Genomic DNA, 27,037 nt, shown 5'->3' with positions numbered 1-27,037 from the left:
TTCATTTATTTCCTATTTTATAGACTCAAGATAAAAATTCACAACAAAAATTTACATAATAAGTATATTAAACCTAGATTCTTAAAATCTACATTATATGAATTAAGGCCGGGTCCACAGCTTAATATAAACAGTCAATATCAACTTCAATAAGTATAACCTTAAATACAATTTAATAATAGTACTTGCAATAAGTAAAAAATGACACAATTTCAAAATACAGGGATTTTTATAAACTGCAATTATGCAAATCTATCTTGCTAGAAAAAAAACTTCCATTGTCAGCTATTAGTACTCAGCAGTGAACCACTAACGTATGTAAGCTTAATTCAATTTGCCACGAGAATCTTTTTAAAAACACATTAATGCAAAAACCATGGAAACCAAAACATTTCCACTACAGTTGATATATAACTAACCTTAGATTTTCTTCTACATGGAAACAATTTACTGAAATAAAGGTCTGCATATATTTTATTCAAAACGGGTGTGTTAATGCATAATAAGCACCAAATGGAACGCAGCAGCTTAAATTGTCAGACTAGGATCGCTGGAGAGATCATTACAAATTCAATTGTCTTCATCCCTGTCACTATTAGATCGGAACTATTCCAATAATCCCAACTCAGGTTCATCGTTCTCCGCGCATGAAAACTTGCTGGGAGACTCTTTTATGTCCGATACAAAAAAAACATTGATGCTAGGTGCTGTCAATATATTAATCAGAAGGAAATGATTCTGAATTCGCAATCAGCATAAAACACATTGTATACAATTAGACAAGTTGAAGGTCGTGAAGTGACATGGTGTTTTTTCCCTAACAAATCAATATCACGATCCTTAAATCATTTAGTCTATCTGGATTTTTTATATCACCATGATGGTGAATTTCAGCCTCTTATATAAGCACTCGAAGATCATGATATAAATTGCCTTTTTTAATCTAAATTAGATGTCGCCCGTTTCAATAGACAGACCAATCAGTGACTAAGCTAACAGGAGGCCCTCGGAGCTTAATGCTCACCTGAGTATTAATCAAAATACGAATTCAGAAGTTCGTAATTTATACCCAAATTTTATCTCTCCAGGGTATTGTTGTATCATCAATCCATTAATGTATCAAATAATATTGAAATAGTTTTTGTAATATGATAATAATGAAATAGTTTTTGTAATATGATAATAATTAAATAGTTTTTGTAATATGAAGTAACAAAGTTGACAGGCTTTGTAAGTCGATGCGCAATATCAATATCATGTGCAGATATTTTCTCTATATATATATATATATCTACACAGAAAATATTAGTTCAGTATACAGCGCATTTATTGTCGTTAAATTGCTTTGGAATTTCAAAAAAAGGTAATATCAATAAATGTTTTGTGTCCTTAGCTTAATTATATAACTTAAAAACAAATGTCTTTCCAGTGATCTCCCCTGAAATTGAAAGTGACAATCTAAATTACACCCCCAACCCCATAATGTACTGCCTCCAGGTATGGAGGTGAAAGCATGAGCAAGAACATAGACATCATATGAACTGCGCTTTGTGCATTGAGGAAAAAGATGGAGAAAAGGTTCAACGTCAATGTCACCATGCAATGTCATTGTCGTACATATAACAACGTCAATGTGACCCTGCAATATGTCATTGTCGTACATATAACAACGTCAATGTGACCCTGCAATGTCATTGTCGTACATATAACAACGTCAATGTGACCCTGCAATGTCATTGTCGTACATATAACAACGTCAATGTGACCCTGCAATGTCATTGTCGTACATATAACAACGTCAATGTGACCCTGCAATGTCATTGTCGTACATATAACAATGTCAATGTGACCCTGCAATGTCATTGTCGTACATATAACAACGTCAATGTGATCCTGCAATGGCATTGTCGTACATATAATGTCATTGTCATACATATAATGTCATTGTTGTACATATAATGTCATTGTTGTACATATAATGTCATTGTCGTACATATAATACAAAGATATAATGCCTATTATGCTAAAGTACCAGTAAGAAATTTAAGTCAATATACCCTAGCCCTTGTACATGAAATAAAATTTATAAAACACACCTTTTTGATCTACTGTAAATTGAAGGAAAATATTAGATAACAATTAATGTGAATATAAAAAATGATAATGAAATACTGTACAAAAATTTAGGGCTTTGCGATAAGCCATATACGAGAATTAAGTGTACAAAAGCTATTTCATGCACTGCATCCACCCCACCCCTACCCCATGCGAGCCCCCTCAAGATCCACTATAACTTAGGATAACAATTGAATCAATCTGATTAGAATCAGATCCTTTGATCCGCATATGTAGATTGCCACCTAGGGTAGCAATCAACGTGAGCAGATCAAAGGATCTGATTTCAACTTCCGAATCAATTGATACTTAAACAATGTAACTTATGAAAGTGTTATGGCAGACAGATAGATGCTGCGATTACTATGAGCTCTCGAGTTCGACGTAGGGCCCCATACCTATACAAATGTTTCATGAAGATGAGGAGATAGAGGCATTATTTCTGCACATATCCTTAATATGATACATGAACGGTATGTTACAGTAAGTGTTGTGTGGATGTGAATTAAGGATGTATGCTACAAAAGATAAATTTGATATGGATGAAAAGAGAAGGATATATGCAACAATATTTTGAAGTTGAAATTTTTTTTAATTTACTTTATTTTGTCAAAAAATGCAGTTTTAGTAGAAAGCAATCTGCAAAAATTTTTAAACCCCTGCTGAACTGGAACCCGCTATCTACAGTTCAGTAGTCAACATGCTAACCTACTGAGCTACTCAGCTTAAGGTGAAGATTTTTTAAATGAATAGGCATATTGCTGATATTTATATTTTCATCCATGTTTTAAAAGAATGTCAGCCATTATGACAGTATGGAGTACCTCCTTAAACCTTGGAGGATTGGATGTGTGTAGTCAAAATTCTCTTTTCTGGTTGATTCTTTGGTCACAAACAGCCTCTGTGCCTGAATCTAAGTCATATGGTACATGTATAAACAGCCTATACACTCACTATCTCTACACTCTATGCCTCATTTTAAGTCATGGCACATGTATAAACAGCCTATACACTCTCTATGTCCAAGATGTGGCACTGCATGACAATTAATTACTAAATGGAACTCTTTTTTTAAATAGACGGTGACCTTTCATGACTGACCTTGTTTCAAGGTCATGAAACATTGCCCAACCATAAGCAAACTTTGTGTGAAGTATCAACCAGTTCAGATTAAGTGTATATAAAGAGTATTTTCAAACACAAAATGCATTCTCACTTTATGAGACACAAAGTCCCACCTGTATGGGTAAAAGGTCACACAAATACTTATACACAAAGGTTAATAAGTTTCAAAAATTTTAGTTCACTAAGACATCAATGGTCATTATAAAATGCTGATGCAGTTTATGCTTAATGTTCAGAGGTAGAGAAAATAAGATATCAAATTTAAAGACACAAATAGCAACCTTACAGACTGCAGTTACACATTTTCAAAGATTCAATATGTGACCAATATTTAAAAAAATCTAAAACCTAAACAAATATTTCATACTGCTCATTTGAAATTACTTTCATTTAGATAAACTGATAATATTTCTTTTCTCTGATCTTATACTGTAATAAGTTAAAAATTGAAATGTTTTCTCCTTAATACATAAGGTGAATTCTGATCTAAGCTATAAGCATGTGGTTATAAATGATCCAGTATAGCTCTGCACAGGTGTATTTATAAAGCATTAATTCTGTTAATTCTAACACTATAAGGAATGTACCAGGGTATACACATGCATATTCATTACAATCTATAGGAAAAGCACACCACATACTAGATCTGATTAATACATACAAGTTAACGCCTGAGTGATCACCGTGGGGAATTTTATCTAATCAAAATCTCCAATGTGTATTCATACTGTACCAAACAGAGCAGAAACATAAGCACCAATCAATGGGCAAATTCTTATCTAACAACAGCAACTAAAACTTTAATTCATTCACAATTAATGTTACAGACTGCATGTAGACCTTTACAATTCTGATGATGTGTTATCTAAAATTGTATCAGAGCTAACTTAAAAATCACAATTCTGGACTGAACTGCTTAATATAAAGATTATAATTTTAAACGTAGAGTTTATAAACACTATGAATATGAAATCACAAGTTCATGCGCAATTTTCATCTTAAGAGTTTAAAAATACTAATATGAATAAAATCACGAGTTCAATTTTCATCTTAGAGTTTTAAAACACACTAGCTATATATAATGAATAATTTAATCACAAGTTCAATTTTCATCTTAGAGTTTAAAAACACTATTATATGAATAAAATTACAAGTTCAATTTTCATCTTAGAGTTAAAAAATACTAGCTATAATGAATAATTTAATCACAAGTTCAATTTTCATCTTAGGGTTTAAAAACACTAATATGAATAAAATCACAAGTTCAATTTTCATCTTTCATCTCTATAAACAGTACAATTAAGTTTATTTTTATACTGGAGTCTAAAACTGACAGCTAGTATTACACAAGCTCAATTTTGACATCTCATATAGTCTATAGGTCTACGTGGGCGAGTGGTTAGAGAATCGCACTCAAAATCACCTCTGTTGGTGCGGGTTCGAATCCTGCTCGTGCCGGTAAGTGAGAAAGTTTCCCAGTTTACTTTTGGAAGGTCGGTGGTCTCTAAAAGCTCCCAGGTACATTGTGTCTGGGTTCTCTCTTGCACCAATAAAAAACTGGGCACCACCATATAACTGAAAAATTGTTGAGTGTGGCGGAAAACATCAGTCAATCAATCAATCAATCTCATAGTCTAAAACTGTACAATACATTAGCTCAATTTTTATCTCAGAGTCTATATCAAATGAAAATCAAAACATTTCATAAAATCTGAGCTTCTTAATCAGCTATATGACTCTGGAGATTGTTCTTCTAAATATCTGAAAGCTGCTGTACATATATGTAGAATTCGAAGTCACCTACATTTTTTTTTATCGCTTTCAGAAAATCATTATATTCCATAATTAATGAGAAAACAACAAAAATTGTAACTGTAATGGAAAATCAATAAAATTAATAATGGAAAATCAATATAGATCTTTGACTTGAAAAAAAATGGGAAATCGAAATAACAATTCCTTCTTATAATGCAGACTCAGCTAGGGCACCGTACCCCTTAAGGAGCAATATACTACACCAGAGAAACTAGATATGGATGAAAGGTGGAGGAGGATATGTATAATTAATAATATTTTTTTATTTATTTTATTTATATATATAGTCAAAAAATTCAGTTTTTAAAAAGGAAAGTGGTTTTTGAAATATTTAGAACCCTTGATGGACTTGAACTTGCAGTTTACAGTTCCAAGCTTAACTCTGAGTAAGCTATATATGCATTTAAATTTAAATGGAATAGACAAATATTGCAGATTTTTATATTTACATTCATGTTTAAAAGGGAAGTCAGCCATTATGACGATGTAGTATACCTCCTTAAATAATGATAAAATTGAACTTTAACACTGATAAATGTTGGAATGTAAATCTTAATCCAATGACTATAGACTTACTAAATATATGACAGTACCGTATAATCCCACCAACAAGGTTTTCAGTCTAATTCACAGATTGTGGGGACAACAGAAGACCAGAGATGAAGGAATGGGGCTAATTTTTGATAAATTAAGGCAACTCCCACATTGGTTGGAAAAGTCAAGAGGTCGTACATGTTTTGTCATCTGGAAATGACTGCATGAGTTGGAAGAATGAAGTCCCATTTCAGGTCATAACCCCCTCTGAAAATTCTCTAGATCCACCCATCAAAGGGAGATAAAAAGTATAGTCCCAAGATCTGGTGGGAAGAATTTAATTAGTTTCGGAAGCTGAATTAACATTTTCTGATTCCGTGGGGAGGGAGATTTCGGATACTTTTGAATAAAGAGCTGTAGTTCTACAATTTCATGCATGGTTGTCTTTAGTTACCGAAAGGTTTTCTTTCTTGAGGAAGATATCTCCACCATGTTCATGCAGCACACAGAAATAAAAACTTTTCCTAAATACCAGAACTGCTCTATTAAGCAGTGACTGAAATCATGGTACACATGAAATATTACACAGAAAGAGCTGGGTGGTAGCACAGTGATGTAAAAATTCTATGTGGAATTAAAGAGACTTAATTTTGATTTAAGAGTTCATGAAATCAGTGTATTTCGCAACAGGAAACAGAGACATATGGAGATTTGTTGAATTTGATTAATATATATAAATACTATATATAATATATATACAAGATAAGTTAATACAGATGTGTATTGATTTGATTAAAATTGATGAACAACAAGAGACCCATGGGCCATCTTGATCACTTTACTATAAAACAATTATTCATTTAGAATAAGTTATATTGGTGAACTATCAAGTGCATGCAATTACTCATTTAGAATATCTATTCCTATAATCATTTGTGATGCCAATTGAACCTAGGCACATTGAGTAAACAAACATGGATCTACACTGTATGAGGATTCTAATACACATTAATCAATGTAAAAAATTGTACCACTGCAGTTCTTCAGAATATCTCCAAAGAGCTAAATTTCCTAAATATTCTATATAAATATTTAAAATGTCAAACCCTGTCCTGAGCCGAGACACTACCCTGAGCTGAGACATCAAACCCTGCCCTGAGCTGAGACATCAAACCTAGCTGCCCTGAGCCGAGACATCAAATCCTGCCCTGAGCTGAGACATCAAATGCTGCCCTGAGCCGAGACATCAAACCTAGCTGCCCTGAGCCGAGACATCAAACCCTGCCCTGAGCTGAGACATCAAACCTAGCTGCCCCGAGCTGAGACATCAAATGCTGCCAATGAGCCGAGACATCAAACCCTGCCCTGAGCCGAGACATCAAACCCTGCCCTGAGCCGAGACATCAAACCCTGACCTGAGCGCCGATACATCAAACCTAGCTGCCCAGAGCTGAGACATCAAACCCTGCCCACTCATGAGCTGATCAGACATCAAACTTTGCCCTGAGCCGAGACATCAAACCCTGACCTGAGCCAAGACATCAAACTCTGCCCTGAGCCGAGATATCAAACCTAGCTGTCCTGAGCTGAGACATCAAACTCTGCCTTGAACCAAATCCATACCCTGAGTTGAGATGTCAAACCCTGCCCTGAGCTGAGACACCAGGGTATATAGGAACAAACTTTAATCAACACTGCATGAGGATGATCTCATATCAATTTGAAAAAATTTTGGGCCCTTATAAAAAAAAAAGATTTTTCTAATAGTATAACAAACTTTCCGCCTCCATTGAGGCTCAGGATTGATTGCATGATTGAGTTCATCATTCCTGTATGATGCATAATGATACATACATAAATTTTATCCTTGGAGTTCTTGAGGGATTTATAAATTGTCTCACATATTCCTGGGTTATGGCATGTGTAAAGAAACTTGATCATGAACTAAATGAGGATGATTGTTGACAGACATACCGTTCCTCATACAATGGATCGTCAATCTTGCGTAAAACTTTGGAGATCACAACAAGAGCCATGCTGAACCGTATACACGTCAATATGATATTGTTTATACATTAATCTGATATATCATACCCTTGTTGTGGTGAGAAATGCAAATCTTTGAACCCCTTTACGGACCTCGCCCTAAGCCCTGTGAATGACTGATTGATTGAATATTGTTTAACATCCCTCTCGAGAATTTTTCACTCATATGGAGACGTCACCAAGACCGGTGAAGGCCATGCTTTAAATTTAGACCTTTACCCCGCGCTTAATTACGGCCATTGAGGAGCGAGGGTTCTTTAGCCTGCTACACCTACTGTGACACAGGACATCCATTTTTAAGGTCATCTCTAAGGACCCGTGACATTCACATCTGATGCCGAGCGTTTGACGATGGAACTGTCACTACCTGTTTTGACGACTTGGGTCTGTCACTACCTGTTTTGACGACTTGGGTCAGGCGCGGTCGGGATTTGAACCCTGATCATCCACACTTGGGGCAAACGATCTACCTCTAGACCACCGCGGCGGTCCCCTGATCTACCTCTAGACCACCGCGGCGGTCCCCTGATCTACCTCTAGACCACCGCGGCGGTCCCCTGATCTACCTCTAGACCACCGCGGCGGTCCCCTGATCTACCTCTAGACCACCGCGGCGGTCCCCTGATCTACCTCTAGACCACCGCGGCGGTCCCCTGATCTACCTCTAGACCACCGCGGCGGTCCCCTGTGAGTGATGTGAACAAACTTGACTCTACAGTGTACATTAGTGAAGATTCCATTATACCAATGTGTTTCTCGGGAAGAAAAATTTCAAAGAATTTTCCTGAAGATTGCAACATAAGACAGTGTTCTCTTTCTGACACTAACAGTTAGAACAAAAGTGAGATATCATTATACAGGGACAACCCCAGTCTCTCCCAATTTTGTCCCACAGAGTGACAGTTCTGCAGTATTACTTATCATTGTGTCACTTCTGTATTTACTTCTACTATAATGGTGATGTATATCGTCTAATGTTGTCTATCAGAATTCACTGCACATTGCACAAGTAGTTTATCATTGGTAAAAGGCACAGGGGCTTAGCCCGTTTTGGGACCGAACCCCGTGATACCATATTTATGGTATCACAGAGTTCGGGCCCAAAACGGGCTTATAGCCCCTGTGGTAAAAGGCAATCAATGGTACGGTTGGAATGTACAATGCCCTACCCTCTCCTGGATCCGCCACTAGTCCACTCTCATGTACACTTGACTGTTACTCAGTTAAACCCACCCCCTACCCCCAATATATCTCAAACACCACCTTCCACCCCCACCTTCACAGCTGTCTACAACTGACAAAATCGGATTCGCTGATCTCAACAAAACGTGATTACAAGTAGCTGGAAATCACGTCTAATGAGAAAATTCGGCATTCACGATTTGCTCATTTAAAACAAGGTGTTATAAGTACACTAGTATTACCTACCTCTTAATACTGCCATGGAGTAATAATCTCTGGTTAGGCGTCCCAGATCACTTCTCCCTGCAAACTGTTTACATCGTGTGTCGAAATGACGATGTCGTGAGAATTTATTTACACCCGTGTGTCGTATCAGTGAAATTTAAACGCCCCCGCGGGTAGAAATCATGAGCTAACAGTAGATGAGAGTTTAAATCTCGGCACGACGATTTTTTTTAAACTTACCTGGATGGACATATGCAGTGTGGGCCTATTTTCTGCAGGTTGAACGAGTACCAAAAGCCATTAATAGTGTTAAACTGGCTGACTTTAAAAGCACTTGGATAAGTGGATAATTTTATCGAATTGTGTATTATTCAATTAAGAAATAACGGTGATCTGCAACAATTTAAGTCTGATATCCACGGATTTAAATTAATCCCTGTGAGGCTACAGGCTTTGGGTAGAAAGATGAGTGGAGTGAAATCTGTATTTTCGAATGCCTCACTAACTGCAGAACCGTATGGCTCAGGTCTGTCCCAAAATTCTCACAGAGAGCTAAATATTTGCGGAGATGAGTTACCAGATTAGCGTATTAGAACATAATTTATAATGAACCCATCTTGCTGCAATAATGTAGCCCTCTCATTTCTTTAATCGAAGAGGGCTATATCAACCCACCATGCCCATTGTTTTAGAAGGCTGTTGGAGCAGGGCGACATTATTACACTAGAACTCATCATGTCCATTGTTTTAGAAGGTTGTTGGAGCAGAGTATGGGGCCCTGTCAAATTGAATATTCAAATCAAGTCAAATAATCTTTATTTAAAGTCGGACGTGGTAAAAACAATACATTAACTCAAAAGAGACATTTACTGACTAGACATAGATCTATCATTATACATAATGTTATAAGTGACACAGATATCATAATGTTATAAGAGATATAGATATCATAATGTTATAAGAAACATAGATATCATAATGTTATAAGTGACACAGATATCATAATGGTATAAGAGATATAGATATCATAATGTTATAAGAAACATAGATATCATAATGTTATAAGAGACATAGATATCATACTGTTATAAGAAACATAGATATCATAATGTTATAAGTGACACAGATATCATAATGTTATGAGAAACATAGATATCATAATGTTATAAGAGATATAGATATCATAATGTTATAAGAGACATAGATATCATAATGTTATAAGAAACATAGATATCATAATGTTATAAGTGACACAGATATCATAATGTTATAAGAGACATAGATATCATAATGTTATAAGTGACACAGATATCATACTGTTATAAGAAACATAGATATCATACTATTATAAGAAACATAGATATCATAATGTTATAAGTGACATAGATATCATAATGTTATAAGAGACATAGATATCATAATGTTATAAGAAACATAGATATCATAATGTTATAAGAGACAGATATCATAATGTTATAAGAGACATATAACGTATATTACAGACACTAAAACTACATACAGTAATCCAAACATGACTAATCTAAGACACAAATTTATACAACACAAAATAAAGGAGATATGTAAGGAGAAGAGTTCATGCCAACAAAAAATAATCAGAAAACAGAAGGACTAAGAAATGCTTATATTTATAATCAGAAAACAGAAGGACTAAGAAATGTTTATCTTTATAATCAGAAAACAAAAGGACTAAGAAATGCTTATATTTATAATCAGAAAACAGAAGGACTAAGAAATGCTTATATTTATAATCAGAAAACAGAAGGACTAAGAAATGCTTATATTTATTTTTTATACATTAAAATGTTTGTTTTGGTTATGCTGTTGAATTAAAAAAAATCCCTCATCCTAGTCTCACTCCACAAAAGTCCCTATCAATTTAGTATTGTCCACACGGGCGTGATCAGCATTGTCTTGGGGTTTTTTACGTTTTGCTTTAAATGTCAAGTGTAATAAAAATAGATTTGAAAATAAAGTTTATAATTCATTAAAACCCGTTTTGAAAAGTTTATTGATGTGTTTATTATTTTTTTTTAAATCCAGGTAAATGCGCAAAATACCTATTCCAAAATCGTTGTTTATAGAAACGAATGAAGGGATTGTCACCCTTTCTTATGAGTTGTTTACGCCTGTTTTTCATCGTTTTAATTTCTGTGAGAAATTGCCAGTTTTAGCAACACCGTGGATAGTGACGATGAAATACCGTAGATACACTTGAGTTTAGGGATTCAACCTTTATAATGTTTGTACCTACACCCGTTTCGAAACCATCAGATAGTAATATTTATATGATATATACATTTATATGTTCGACAAATATCTCATTGGAATCTCCTTTAGAAATTATTTACCGGACCAGTCCATAGAAAATTGGGAATAATATTGGAAAAAAATGTTCTATCAAAAGATAATCTTTGTATTTTACATAATCGAGGCTAATCAAAATCAGACTTCATAGATACTCGCCGTATACTCTATTGTAGCGATTGTGAGCGTATTTAACTAGATTGACTCTCACGTTTGTATTTTTTTTATTATGGGATTTATTTGTATGAGATTGATCAGATTCAAATTATAATGTGTTTACTAGATATATATTTAACTGAAAAATGCCTTTTTGAAAAAAGAACAACAAAAGAAAAAAACTTACTGTGCACAACGTTATTTGTACCTCTCCCCCCCCCCCTTTTTTTTTTTAAAAACATCTACATGTAGATACAATATCATAAAATGTAAATTAGGCCTATTAGTACATGTAATTTCTTCACAACACACGTCAAATGCGAAATTGATATATTATGGCACAAATTTAACGAATTGTAGCATTTTGAGGTGTGAAATTTTGCCTTAATGATTCATGATATACATGTATATGTAGCACATTAGGAATGTAGCATATTAGGAAAAGGAAAACTTGTACTTGTTTTCATAATGAACTTGAAAAAAAAAAAAGCTTTGGAAATTGGACTGACCTCGCAATAAATAAGGTTTTATCAAAATGGGTTTTTAAAATTAAATTCATTTCCATTTTTACTATATTTTATTTTATATATATATATATATATATATATATATATATATATATATATATATATATATATAGTGAAGAAATGAAATGATGACGATGAGTCCCTTATAAATATAGTATGAGTACGACAATATTCGAAAGATATTTCATTTAATAAAAGAAATAAAATCAATTCGAATTAGGTAATGGGCGACATTAATTTTTATGTGCAATCGCAAACCCATTGAATACAATGTCGCATTAAAGCATTCAGTGGTGGATGTAGAGAGGGGTGGATTGCGTGTATCCCCCCTTTTTGGGTTGAACTTTTTATATAATTAAAATACATCCCTCCACTTGTTTTGTAGAATGTCCAGTTAATCATCACTTTGCACTTTGTTTGGAGTCAAACAGGATGATGGAAACCTGATCCTCGTTAATTAAAGTGTCACTCACTGATCCTCGTGGCTTGTCACAAATCTCAGTGTCTCTTTTCAGTTTCAGTATCCAAATTCTTCGAAATTTAGTATCTTTTGGGAAAAGAAATATACTTAATCCCTGTCCCGATTTCACATTGCAGTTCAAAGCAGCGCATTGTACCATAAATACAGGACTTATAAAACCCTATCAATGCAGTCGAAAGTTGTCTCAGATGACGTCATAAGCTACGAGCGATAACTCACGTCACAACACATTTATCGATCGCTCAGGTAAAAGTTTGATAGCGCCGTGTAATTCACGCCAAGTGATTTTTATCAAAATTGCCATGGAAATTAATCCGTAAGTGTACGACAGACATTTTTCTGTATAAAACTCAAGTTTTAGGAAAATCACCGTACTTGACCTTTAATGTCTCTAAAGTTTTCCTGCAAAAATCCTTGTATGCAAATGCTTTGTCTACATCTAGCTTTCGACTGATATTGGCTGTATAGCTTATTCTAGATTATCATGTGTTCCTTAAACTGATATTGAAGACTTTGACTATTAAGTACAGCCACTCCAGTGGCGGATTTAGAGGGGTGCAGTGGGAGGGGGGCTTTTTCGCTGTAACATCTGTACTCTGTAACGTCAGTACGCTGTAACATCAGTACTCTGTACGCTGTAATGTCAGTACTCAGTATGCCGTACGCTGTAACATCAATACGCTGTATGCTGTAACGTCAGTACACTGTACGCTGTAACATCAGTACACTGTAACATCAGTATGCTGTACGCTGTAACATCAGTATGCTGTAACGTCAGTACACTGTACGCTGTAACGTCAGTATGCTGTAACATCAGTACACTGTATGCTGTAACGTCAGTATGCTGTAACATCAGTACTCTGTAACGTCAGTACACTGTACGCTGTAACATCAGTACGCTGTAACATCAGTACACTGTAACATCAGTATGCTGTAACGTCAGTATGCTGTAACGTCAGTACTCTGTAACGTCAGTACACTGTACGCTGTAACATCAGTACGCTGTAACATCAGTACACTGTAACATCAGTATGCTGTAACGTCAGTATGCTGTAACGTCAGTATGCTGTAACATCAGTATGCTGTAACGTCAGTATGCTGTAACGTCAGTATGCTGTAACATCAGTGCTCTGTAACGTCAGTACACTGTACGCTGTAACATCAGTACGCTGTAACATCAGTACACTGTAACATCAGTATGCTGTAACGTCAGTATGCTGTAACGTCAGTACTCTGTAACGTCAGTATGCTGTAACGTCAGTACGCTGTAACGTCAGTACGATGTAACGCCAGTACGATGTAACATCAGTACGCTGTACTCTGTAACATCAGTACACTGTACGTTGTAACGTCAGAACATTGTACGCTGTCACGTTGTTTATGTTTTTTCTGGATATTGTTCTAAAATGAATTTTAAAGCGATTGACATACCCTTATTTTCTATTTGAATCTGCAATCAACAGCAGAAGTGTTTTATCACAACAAAACTCGTGTTTACCGTTTCATTAGATCTGAAAAATATGCAGTACCTCAGGTTCATGTGGACACCACCCCCATCCCATCCTTATTTTACAAAACATATATTTATAGACTAAGTATAACCATACTCATTCTACTATTCCCATGCTCCGTAAAACGTTAAAGAGATTATCATTGTGTTGCACCTTTAAAACATCTTCAAAATCGACTTCATACTAAACAAAGCGATCTTGTTGTGTTCAGTATGAAGTCGATTTTGGAGGTCTATATTAAAAGTGCAAATTAAAGATATTTCTATGTTTATTGACGTATGCGTATCACAAGGAGTGATTAAATGAAAGTTGTGACATTTATTCCATATCGGTAAATATTTTTTTTCTCCCTTTGTAAACTGAGGGGGGTATGTGATTCTGTACAAAGTCCGCTGTGCGCATAAGTACTCACTTCGTGTGAATGAACGCAATGGATTTTTAAAACCAGCACAATTGAAGATTGCAATAAATATAACAGATATTTTAAAGAATACCCCCCCCCCCCCAAAAAAATTAGAAACAGAACACGATGTGTTGCGTGATCAAGTTATCTGATCCATAAAAGCATTTATTTTCATGAAAATTCAATATCTGTAGCTGCACTAAATCTTTTGTGAAAACAAAATGCCAAATTTTTAGTGAGATAAAGATGGCAGAGAGAGTAGACGATGCCCAGATCAATTTATTGTGAATCACATTTTTTTCAAGAGTTATCTGTCCTTGTAGAAATGCCGATTGATTGACTGGATATTCTTTTAACGTCCCTCTCGGGAATATTTAACTCATACATTACCGGTGAAGGGCTGCAAAATTTCGGCCTATGCTCGGCGATTACGGCCTTTGAGCAGTGAGGGGTCTTTATCTAGCTGCAATAATGTAGCCCTCTCTGATTTTTTTTTTTTTTTTTTTTTTTAGGAAGAGGGCTACAACTCCTTTGGATCTCCGTAATGGTGCAAATGCGGGAGTGATTCACTCCCGCAACATTTGCGCTCATTCTAAACATTTCCTGACTTTCTTTACGTAAATAAAATGATATTCTATGTTTCTTAGTCAATATATAAATTTACAACCTGCAACTTAAGATTTGTGAGGCTCTATTCTACCGTTTTCAACAATTTCGATAAATTCCAATTTCTCCATTCATTTTTGTGCGCCATGTTTGATGTACTGAAGTTTCAACTTCCGATTGTCAAGTCATTTGCATATGCCATATAAGGTCGTATTTACATCAAGGGACAAGTATGGAGGCGAAAGCTATTTCGTCGGTATTGAAAAGGTTTGAATTTAATATCAAGTTAAAAACCAAACAGCAGAGTGTAAATTCTTTCTGCAACAATATGATTTTCCTTTCTTTGTCGAAGTGGCTCGAGTAACTACATTTTCGTGCTGATTGTCAATGTTTAGGTTTTTCATTAGATCCACCTACGAGATCTCGCGATAACAAGCATGGCGGAGCAGACGAAGAATTTTGCATGTTGTACATTATATTTAATGAAAAACACCTTTATTAGACATGCCCGAGCACAAAGTTGGTACTCCTTTTGGTGTAAACAACATTTGGGACTAATACACAGAGTTTATTATCGGTTATTCATAAAATTATTTTGCACCATTACGGAGATCCTATGGAATACGCAAGATCGCGACTACTTTTTCCGTCTTGGTTTTAAATTTTACTTTCCCCTTTCAAAGTCTCGCGAGACCCAGAGTATGCGAGAATTTGGGCATGTTGGTAAATATTACCAGTTGTGCAACTTTTGTCGTGATCGATTCACCCGATTTTAACAATGGTGTACTATCACATTGCATTGCATTAGACTAGTAATGATTCAAGAAAGAAACATAATACGCAGAAATATCCACAACTGATAGATTTTAATGGAAATGTGGTGGATTTTTCCCCACTGCTGTCAACCAGGAAATTCCCACAGCTGAGAAGAGCTTGCGTCAAAATATATAGCTTCGCGAGCTCAATTCAGAAGTTCATTTTTCCTGTATCCAGACGTTTTTACACACCTTTCATTTAAAAATGTTTTTAATTGTGGAAAACACATGGAGGTTAAATCGTCTTCCGATGCCATGTTTTTAATAAACAAAAAATGCCCAAGATCGACATGCTTTTCCGGACTTCTTTACAAGAGAGTTCCACTAACTCGGTATTTACGATCTTGCGTATTGTAGCCTCATCCCGAAAACGGTCAGAATAAAAAAAAAATTGGATAGGGCTACATTATTGCAGCTAGTCTTTATCGTGCCATAAACTGCTTTAACACGGGACCTTGGGTTTTGCGGTCTAATCCGAAAGACCTACCCATCTAGTCGCTTCTTACGACAAGCAAGGGGTACTGGGAACTATATCCTAACCCGGATCTCAAAGAGAATAGTGATTTACTTTTGATTGATTGTACATGTTTATTGTTTAGCGTACCTCTTGAGGATCTTTCACTCATATGGGGATAGCTGCAATAATGTAGCCCTATCCAATTTTTTTTTAATTCTGACGTTTTCGGGCTGCAAAATGTAGGACTATGGTTGGTGCTTACGGCCCTAAAGCAGGGAGGGATTTTTGTTATGCCACACCTGCTGTGACAAGGGACCTCCGTTTTTGCGGTCTCATCCGAAGGACCGTCCCCATTTAGTCGCCTCTTACGACAAGCAAGGGAATGGTGATTGATTTTATTTTGTTTGACGTCCCTCTCGAGAATTATGAGGCAGTGGGTCCAGGGCGAAGCCCTGGTGGGGGTCCTGGGGGCGAAGCCCCCGGAAGCTCCTGGGTTTTACAGATTTTATGGGGCTTGATTTATTTCTCCTATTTAGTCATTTGTACTATTTTCTATCATTTTAATAAGGTGAAATTAATAAAATGACCCAAATTTTAAGGGTTTTTTGGGAAAAAATTAAGTTCTCCCAATAAAGTAATTCAAGAAATCAAAAGATTTTGTCATTTATTTCTCCGGGAGTGGTAGAAATTATTGCTTCTTTTATCGTTTAGTATATTTTCCGAAACAAGGTACCGCGATTTACCTTAAATTTGAATATTTTAGGTGATGGCGCGGGCTCCCCTCTAAATCCGCCACTGAATTGTATTTATACTAGAAAAGATAAGTTTAGAAAAAATAAAGTTGTCAAGGGCAATAACTCCTATGCTGGTACAGGTATTTCTCTACTGCATACACAATGATTTCCATGATATTCACGATCAATTTATACATATTTATAGCAGCAGTTGTTTGAACTGTTGACATTAAACATTGGTCATTCAAAATAGTTTTTATGTATTTTTGTTTATTTTTTTAATGGAAATGTGCGATCTTTTGATGTTGATATATATACTTAAGCTTTTGTTTGTATGTCTGACATCTTTTAAAAGGTACGTGGCAACATATACATTTCTGTTGGTTCTTGATTAAAGTAAACTATATACATGTATGAAGTGGAAATTAATAGTTCTCCACTTTGGACCATTAACATTGATAATACGCATGAGGATGGAGCGGCCTTAATATTTCAATTGAATGCACATGGATAGATACACGTATTTAATTAAAAATAAATTTTCGAATGGTATTTGTCACAAGTAAAACATGTATCTCCGCATCATAGTCTGCCATAGTCTTAATTGTATCTCCGTACCATATCTACATGTATATGATAAGCGGATCAAAATTAGATTAATAAGATTTCTAGAAAACATCACAGTATTATATCTATACTAAAATATCGAACAATAACACCCCACCCCCTGTATGTCTCCACGCTATAAAACCTCGCTATCACCTAGATTAATATTACATCTGTCTCCACGCTATAAAACCTCGCTATCATCTAGATTAATATTACATCTGTCTCCACGCTATAAAACCTCGCTATCATCTAGATTAATATTACATCTGTCTCCACGCTATAAAACCTTGCTATCACCTAGATAAATATTACATCTATATCCACGCTATAAAATCTCGCTATCATCTAGATTAATATTTCATCTGTCTCCACGCTATAAAACCTCACTATCACCTATATATACATTACATCTGTCTCCACGCTATAAAACCTTGCTATCACCTAGATATATATTACATCTATATCCACGCTATAAAATCTCGCTATCATCTAGATTAATATTTCATCTGTCTCCACGCTATAAAACCTCACTATCACCTAGATATACATTACATCTGTATCCACGCTATAAAACCTCGCTATCACCTAGATATATATTACATCTGTCTCCACGCTATAAAACCTCACTATCACCTAGATATACATTACATCTGTATCCACGCTATAAAACCTCGCTATCACCTAGATATATATTACATCTGTATCCACGCTATAAAACCTCGCTATCACCTAGATATATATTACATCTGTCTCCACGCTATAAAACCTCGCTATCACCTAGATATATATTACATCTGTCTCCACGCTATAAAACCTCGCTATCACCTAGATATATATTACATCTGTCTCCACGCTATAAAACCTCGCTATCACCTAGATATATATTACATCTGTCTCCACGCTATAAAACCTCGCTATCATCTAGATTAATATTTCATCTGTCTCCACGCTATAAAACCTCACTATCACCTATATATACATTACATCTGTATCCACGCTATAAAACCTCACTATCACCTAGATTAATATTACGTATGTTTCCGCGCTATAAAATCTCGCTATCACCTAGATATACATGTATATTACATCTGTCTCAGCGTCATAAACCATCGCTTTCCCCTTGATCAATATTACGTCTGTCTCCACGCTATAAAACCTCGCTATCACCTAGATATATATTACATCTGTCTCCCCGCTATAAAACCTCGCTATCACCTAGATATATATTACATCTGTCTCCACGCCATAAACCATCGCTTTCACCTTGATCAATATCACGTCTGTCTCCACGTCATAAAACATTGCTATCACCTAGATTAAGATGACATCTGTCTCCACGTCATAAAACATTGCTATCACCTAGATTAAGATGACATCTGTCTCCACGTCATAAAACATTGCTATTACCTTGATCAATATTACGTCTGTCCCGCGCTATAAAACAATGTTATCACCTAGATCAATCAATCGGATCACGCGCTCGTCCTTTTCCGTAACGGTAAGAAGACTCGGACGTGGATCGGCGCAATAATTGCATCAAATCGTGCATTTCTTTGCCGGAAGCGCGCCTGTTGATGAGATTAGAAGGCCAGAACCGAATCCCTGTATAATGTGTTATTTAGATTTTCACCAAAGATTCAGATTTGATACCATTAACATTTTATTCACTCTAATACAAAAATATATAAGTGGAAATTGATAGTGTTAGAATACTTTCGATAAGTATGATATCTTCGAATGCATTTGAAAACCCACGCTTCATATTGTAACGTACGACTGTGACGTCATAGTTACATTTTTATTAACCCCAGTATGAGAATTTTATGCAACGCGTAATCTGATTGGTCTAGACGGTCACGTGCCAGGGATGACAATATTAGTTACACAGTTAGTTAGTGACCTGATACGGAAAAATACATGGTGTGAAAAGAAAACCCGTATCGGGCTCGGCTTCGCCTCGCCCGATACGGGTTTTCTTTTCACACCATGTATTTTTCCGTATCAGGTCACTAACTGACTGTGTAACGAATTTATCACGTCGAAGACCTCTAACTGTATATGTGGGGGTCTATATCATACAACTTAGTCAAATGTCTTTCCTTTTGAAACGGCTGCAAGTCGAACCCGACGATAAATAAAATTACTCGCCCAATACGGATTTTACTCGCATGATACGGTTTTTTTCACGGCGTCATGTGACCAAGATCTGACCAATCAGATTTCAACAATTTTGTCTGAGGCGTGATAAAACTTCATATCTCCCTCTCAAACATCATATCTCCCTATCATATTTACCCCTTGGGCAGCCTCGCACATTTTCCATAAATTTAACGTCAAGGCAAACTTCCAACAGAGTTCGTTTGCTCACAAACCAAACGTCGTAGGTGATGTAATGAGGCTTCGACGGGGAGTTTGAACGTCAAGGTAGACGAAGTGTATTGTGACGTCACAATGAGTCTGAGTCATTCTACTTTCATAGTTCGTAAGGCAGAAAGTAGGCGGGTCTCTGATACACAGTTGAATCGCATGGTTTTGGTTGATACAAAAACAAGCAAGTAAATCAGCATTCAAAGAGAATGGAAATACAGAAACTGGTTATCATATCACTGTATTTCATTGTTTGTACCTTCTACCGTAATACGTTGACGGCGCGGTGTTACCGTTAGGACGATCTCAGCTACATACAATGTATAGATGAGCGGACTCCAATTTCAAATGTACTTTTGTAGTCTGGCTTTGTTTCGGTATAATGGCATCATGGCGCATTTATTTCTCACCATCGCACTTTGGCGTGTCAGACCATCGCACTTTGGCACACGGGCGTTGTCCTCGGAGAATATGATTTTTCTTGGGTTAATAAATATTCATATCTCCCTCACTATCATGCAATAAATGTATAGTGTACATACATGACAACAGATTCTGATGGCGTCGATTGACATACGAGGTTCATTTACAGTTACGGAAATAGCCGAGTAGTTACGATTGCTATATCAATATTACATCTGTCTCCACGCTGTAAAACATTGTTATCATCCAGATCAATATTACATCTGTCTCCACGCCATAAAACATTGTTATCACTTAGATTAATTTTAATTTTACAAGGTGTATTACACAGTATTTCAGAAAACAAGTAAAACGAATAAATATGTAGGACTCCACTCCAAAGTGCGATGATCTGCACCAAACCCCCGATGGTGTGAGACGCCAAAGTGCGATGGTCCACACTCGTGCGCCAAAGTGCGATGGTCTGACACGCCAAAGTGCGATGGTGAGAAACAAATGCGCCATAATGCCAATGGTACATACTAATGCGCCAAAGTGCGATGAAGTGACACGCCGAAGTCCGTTGGTTTGCAAACAACACAGTGTTTTGATACAGACTGTACCAAGCGTGCGTTGTTTCACCAAAATATCAGTGCAAAATTCATACACAAAACAGAATAAGAATTCATTTCGTTGTCTTCTTATTAAACACACTTTTTCCAACGCGAAATCGTATAGAATGTTTTGCATTATGTAATAGTGTTTATTAATTGAGTTAAATTAATAAATCTACACAAATTTGTATATAGATTTCAAATTAAACATTATATGAATAACCACTACATTGAGATGTGTTTTATGCTCATCCAAGTAGAACAGGCAGTACCTGTTCTGATTTATTGAATTTTGCCTTAGGTCATTATAATCAAACTTTTGTAAATAGGTTTGAAAGTGTTCGAAGTTCCTATTGGTTTTAGTGTTGTTAGCTGGTGTTTTATTGGTCAGTTCTTTTTCCCTCCAAAAGTTCTTGGTGGTGTTCAGTCAGTCTTTGTCTAGTTGGTTTATAGAGAAGTTGGTAAAAATATATGACAGATATTTGACTGTTGACTGATCATTTCTTTAACAAGGTAAGCTTATTTTCTAACTTTAATATTATTTCTAATTTGCAGTAAACGTAATAATTTGGTAGATTTAATTCCATAGCACTTGCACAGTGAGAAAGATATTTTGTGAGGCATAAATCAGTTAGCTTGAAATAAGTTAAATTTATGTGTTTCACAGATTTGGTATATTTTTAAAATACATGTTTGATATTTTTATGATGCAAGTTTATTAATGTAAACTTCATAATTTACAGTCAATCTCCATGGACATTTTTGTTAAATGAGGGATTATTGCCACATCACTTATTCCCATAGAATGGTATGATGGTGTTCATGATATATTTATGTAAACTTCATAATTTACAGTCAATCTCCATGGACATTTTTGTTAAATGAGGGATTATTGCCACATCACTTATTCCCATAGAATGGTATGATGGTGTTCATGATATATTCTATGATTATAATGAATAATGTCTGTATAGTCATTATAGAAAATCATAAATATATAGTATCAGTGTTTTAAGCTTTTATAATATCATGGTAACATATATTTCAAAGAAGTAATTTGTGTAAATAAGTAATACTTTGATGTATATGATTGTAAATATAATTATTTGTTTGATATGTTTCAGAGTGTCATACACATACATACATATATATCTAAAGCTTAGATTCTGGCAATAAAATGGAGGTGATCGACATCTAAGAACCCATACAGGACTTTGTTGTTTAATTCGACAGAAACCCTGTTACAATTATAGCATATACTCCCAGGAAATTATTACGTGTATCTCACAAGTAATAAATGATCATGAATTAAAGAATGTATGGGCGAAGTAGATAGTTCGACAACAAATGCACTTTGCCGTTCTCACAATCCTCAACAGTGTAAACCTTGTCATTGCTGCCGTCCATGTCGACCTTAATCACCCGTGCCTTCCTCCAATACATTCCGAATTAGAATTTGGTGTCAGCACTGCGGCAGAAAGAACCTGTGTTGGGGCAAACGGACGTTGCACTTCTTCGGTTTTATTTTGAAAGACGTTATTAATGACGTCACAATGACGTGACGTCACAAACGTTACTGAACCCCGTACGGTCACACTTTGGCGTCCGTAATGTTAACAAACCATCGCACTTTGGCGTGCACATGATCAATGCACTTTGGAGCGACCATCGCACTTTAGAATCTTACAAATTATGATATCAATGATATAACACTACCAATGAAGTGAATATGAGTTTAATCAAATATGACCTTGTGTTCGACATCAATAAAAAAAAAAGAAAAAAAAAAAGACAAAATTTTGATTTTCGACTCCTATACTTAACAGCATCCCAAGTATCTCATTGTCTCCTATTTTCGTCACCAGGACAATAAAAATAGTATCTAATGGACAAGGAGTTATTAAAGCATGGATATCCACATACAATATCCAGAGAAACGACACAAGGGAGTCGAGAAATGATTGGCCGAAGACAAACCACAAATTCGTCACGGAAATCAGTTAGATTATAAGTCAATTTCAGCGAGCAGTACATTGCGCAAATCAAGATTTGTTGTTCCTCTGATAGAATGGACGAGCGCAGTAAACAGATCAGCGACAGCAGATAATATTCGGGGAGAAAGAAGTATTGAATTAACCCTCCCCCTTATACAAGTCCTACCAATAAGTATATGCATCCATTTCAAATGAGGCATAGGTTTTCATATTATATTAGTTTAAACTTTTCTCTATAATTGACAAACAGAAATGCCTTATAACGTCTTCTTCAAAATGTTTTGTAAATTTGATATCTTTTTCATTTTTCAGTATCATTAAACTTAAAAATTCAAGCAAATTTGAATTAATATGGTATATGTTTGAATAAATCTTGAAAGTACAGATACATTTTGGAAATGGAAGTTTATTTTTGAAAATCGATCACAAGTGGTGGTAGGTATAGATGGAAAGACTAGGAAGGCTGTGTTTCCCTTTTGAAATGCAAATATATTAAGCTTAGTATCTATAAAAATACTTATTCTAAGTATTGTGTACTACTTGTACACAATTGGCACTTGTGACCCAGATTGTTCTAGAGCTCGAAGCTTACTTCTTTAGTAAAAAGATGACGTAATGTTTCATAACTATGTGTTTCAAGATTGCACTAGAAAATTCATTCCTATTATAAATACACTGTGAATTTTTATGATAAAAAAGCTCTGATTAGACAAGCACTTTAGGCATTTGGATTATTTTATAACTGGGAACTAGGATTTTGGAGTTAACTATTTTGTATGTGTAGATACAGTTCGGCACGGATTTTGATATTAAATTTATTGTTCAACTACCATAAGTTAGTATTTTGCTATTACAATTTTCTTTCAATTATTAATTGTAAACAAATCTGATTAATTGTTTGATTGTCGTTGTTGGTAAAATTCTGCTGATGCTTTAACGGTAATTCTGATCCATAACATAAGCTTTATTGATAAATTAAAGTACTTTGTCTAAGCTAGATAATTCCGGATGGAAGCCCCACAACCTCCCGAAGGGATCAAATATATTGTGCAGCAGTCACTAACATACGTTTTGCTAGCTAAAATGTTTAACAAGGAAACGAAAGAGCGAGATCGATGAAGCAATAGAATGAAGAGCACTTTCGCTTCGTTGCCCTCGCACTTTCGTTCGAAAATTTCACCCTCGCGTCGCCCTAAACGCGAAGGAGCAACTACTTTGATCAGAACACCATTGTTTGTACATTGTTACAGTAAACCACCACTGACTTGTCCAGCTTCCACGTCCTTCAATTTCTTCAATAAAGAAGCGTTTGCACTGTGGTTAATATGGCAGTGAATGGACTACGAATTCAGCATCGCCATCAATTCCCAATAGTCATGAGGGGATAAACAAGCGTTCGTAAATGTTCGTAGCCGTTCGTTTTAAAAACTGATCATACGCAGAACATGCCCTTTCGTATCGAATCAGCCGAGAGACATAAACACCCATACACATGTGATAATGGAATATTGCTACATAAATATGGGAAGTTCACAATGCAGAAGCTGAAATCATCCCGTTAGTCATAAAATTGAGTTGTTAATTTGTCGTTAACAGCTATGTTCAATAAAATATCCAAGTACGAAGCAGATATGGAACACACTGTGGTGTCTTTTATTTCGAGTTCATTGAGATATATCGAATCGACACATGAATGAAAATGATTATTGTTAATAGATAAAACGTCGTCGATATATCTAAATGTCGAGTTGATGGCCACACAATATTTTTTCCTCTCATGTAGAAGATTTTGAATATATTTGCTAATGAAGGAGCACAATCACTGCCCATGGGAATTTCAACAGAATATTACAATTAGACACGACAAAGATATTGTCAATCTGGAACTCCAGCATATTTTTATATCAACTTCATAGTATCGGAGTGGTGTCTATCAAAATGATTTTTTGAATGACTGATCACTAGATATCTTAATTTCCCTTTTCCTTTCTTGTTGAAGGAGTAGCTGTCTATGATGTCAAAAAGTTTAATCTTTAATTCATTGTGAGGAATGGTCGTGTAAAGTGTTGAAAAATCATACGTTTTAATGTTGTTGATTTGAGAAAACATTTTGTGGTTTCAAATTTACCGAAAGTTCTTAAGAATTGTTTTTTTTTTTTTAGAATTCACTTTTCATTTATACCACTTCTGGCAAATGTTGTGGTACAATACGTTTTGAGGTTTATCCTTCACAGCAGTTAATGTTTTCGTGAGGAGCAAAGATAGGGGCTTGGTAGAACACTTACGGGATCCTGTGAAGTTTAGGAATCCATTATAGGTACGGTAATTCACATTCATCCAACCCATATACTTGGATATTAAATGTGTCTAAAACTGAAACATGTTTTTGAAGAATTTCATCTTTTGAAAGGACAGTTGGGGTACAAGTACCAGAAGTGGAATTAATGTCAAGTTCGATTACAAACCAAGACAATATTATTTTCAAGCTATGTCAGGTGGAACCAAAACATATTCCTCATATAACCTATCTAATTCTTTTATCACTTCTGGTTTACTAAACACAGTTCTAAGGATATATGGTACATGTACGTACAATTGTTTTGATGTGTCTAATTCGGGATTTTATGATATCCCATCAATTTTAACACCACCACCCCCCACATACGCCATTCAGTTTCAAGATCAAGGTGACTTGAAAATCCAACCCCTAGAATCAATACGCAACTAATATCTCCTATTATATTGGAAGGCATACCGAGTGATGAAGTAGAGTAATCTCCCCTGTTATATTGGGAGGCATACCGAGTGATGAAGTAGAGTTTCACATATCAGGGAGACATTGTCAACAAAAACAGAAACATCAAGAATAGGGAAGTCAAGAACATCTGTTAATTAGTCACACTAAAATCAGGAAGACTGCAAACACTGATTTCAAATGAGACTACCAGAGATTGTAAATGTGAAATCAGTTGTCTTTGATTGATTGATTGATAATTTTACGTCCCGTCAAGAATGTTTCACTCATATTGAGACGTCATCAGCTCAAACTCCGTACAGTGTCAATTCTCCGGGACTAGTTTCCCCTACGAATAATGACACTGCCACAGGCTTTCCAAACCTCTGCAGAAAAACGCAAGTTACTATACGCGTGTGATTCAGTTTTCTATAATACCAGATAAGGTGGTCATGTAAGGTTTATTTATTCCAGAATTAGCAGAAATAAATTCTTCTACACTCTGTGTAACGTTTAGACTGATTAAAAATTGACACTACTGGCCTTGACTATAATTTTGAGCGGAGCGTCATCGACGTAGCGATGATGAGGCCGAGGCGTCTGTGGAAACAGGATGATATTGGAGTTGTAGCGTAACGGAAAATACTGAGCTGACCGGAGCTTGGTCACCAGCTGTAAGTAAAGTACCACAAATTTAGAGCTATGCTTAGCGCCCAGGACCAAAGCAGTGAGGGTTCTTTAATGTGCCAACACCTGTCGCGACACGGGACCTCCATTTTTCTGGTCATATCCGAAAGACCCGTGATTCTCACTTCTAAATACCGAGCGTTTGGCGAAGGAGCAAAGACTAACCCTAGATACAGAGATCTATGCGGATGTCCGGGGTGAGGATTAACACACAACTCATGACAGAGATGACGATCGAGCTGTTGTGAAGGCCCAATAACCTAGGACGAAGAGGATAATTAAGTAAGAATGAAGATTTGATGTGGAAAATATATATTATGATTTTAAAATCAAAGTCGTCACAATTCATACATTTTAAACTTAAAGACAAAATCATAACAACGTCTATCACATCTAAAAGCGAATTAAACTATACTTTGTAGAGGCGGATCCAGGAATTTCTGTGCCAGCTTTGTGAGGCAGGGGGTATGGTGGCGCCTTGAGACCCCCAGTGGTTGGGGCCCAGGGGGCGTAGCCCCCGGAAGCTCCTGGGATTTACAGATTTTCTAGGGCTTTAATTGAAATATGTCTCCT

General features: G+C 35.8%; 1 protein-coding gene across 3 annotated transcripts in view; it reads right to left on the bottom strand.

Moving 5' to 3' along the window:
- The window catches only part of LOC130052909 (synaptotagmin-7-like), a 114,654-nt gene extending 93,950 nt beyond the window's left edge, over positions 1–20,704 (bottom strand). For 2 of the 3 annotated variants that reach the window (XM_056159111.1, XM_056159112.1), the window contains exon 1: positions 9,064–9,186. In XM_056159111.1, coding sequence (XP_056015086.1) covers positions 9,064–9,079 — 16 coding nt within the window. In that variant the 5' untranslated portion in view covers positions 9,080–9,186. Of the gene's footprint in view, positions 1–9,063; positions 9,187–19,961 lie in introns of those variants that run through there. The other variant, XM_056159110.1, reaches the window with a different exon arrangement.
- Positions 20,705–27,037: the final 6,333 nt, after the last annotated feature.

The sequence above is a fragment of the Ostrea edulis genome, chromosome 3 (genome assembly GCF_947568905.1).
Source record: "Ostrea edulis chromosome 3, xbOstEdul1.1, whole genome shotgun sequence".
Classification (NCBI taxonomy): Eukaryota; Metazoa; Mollusca; class Bivalvia; order Ostreida; family Ostreidae; genus Ostrea; species Ostrea edulis.
The sequence above is the reverse complement of the archived record's forward strand: the minus strand, read 5'-3'. Positions and strand labels throughout refer to the sequence as shown.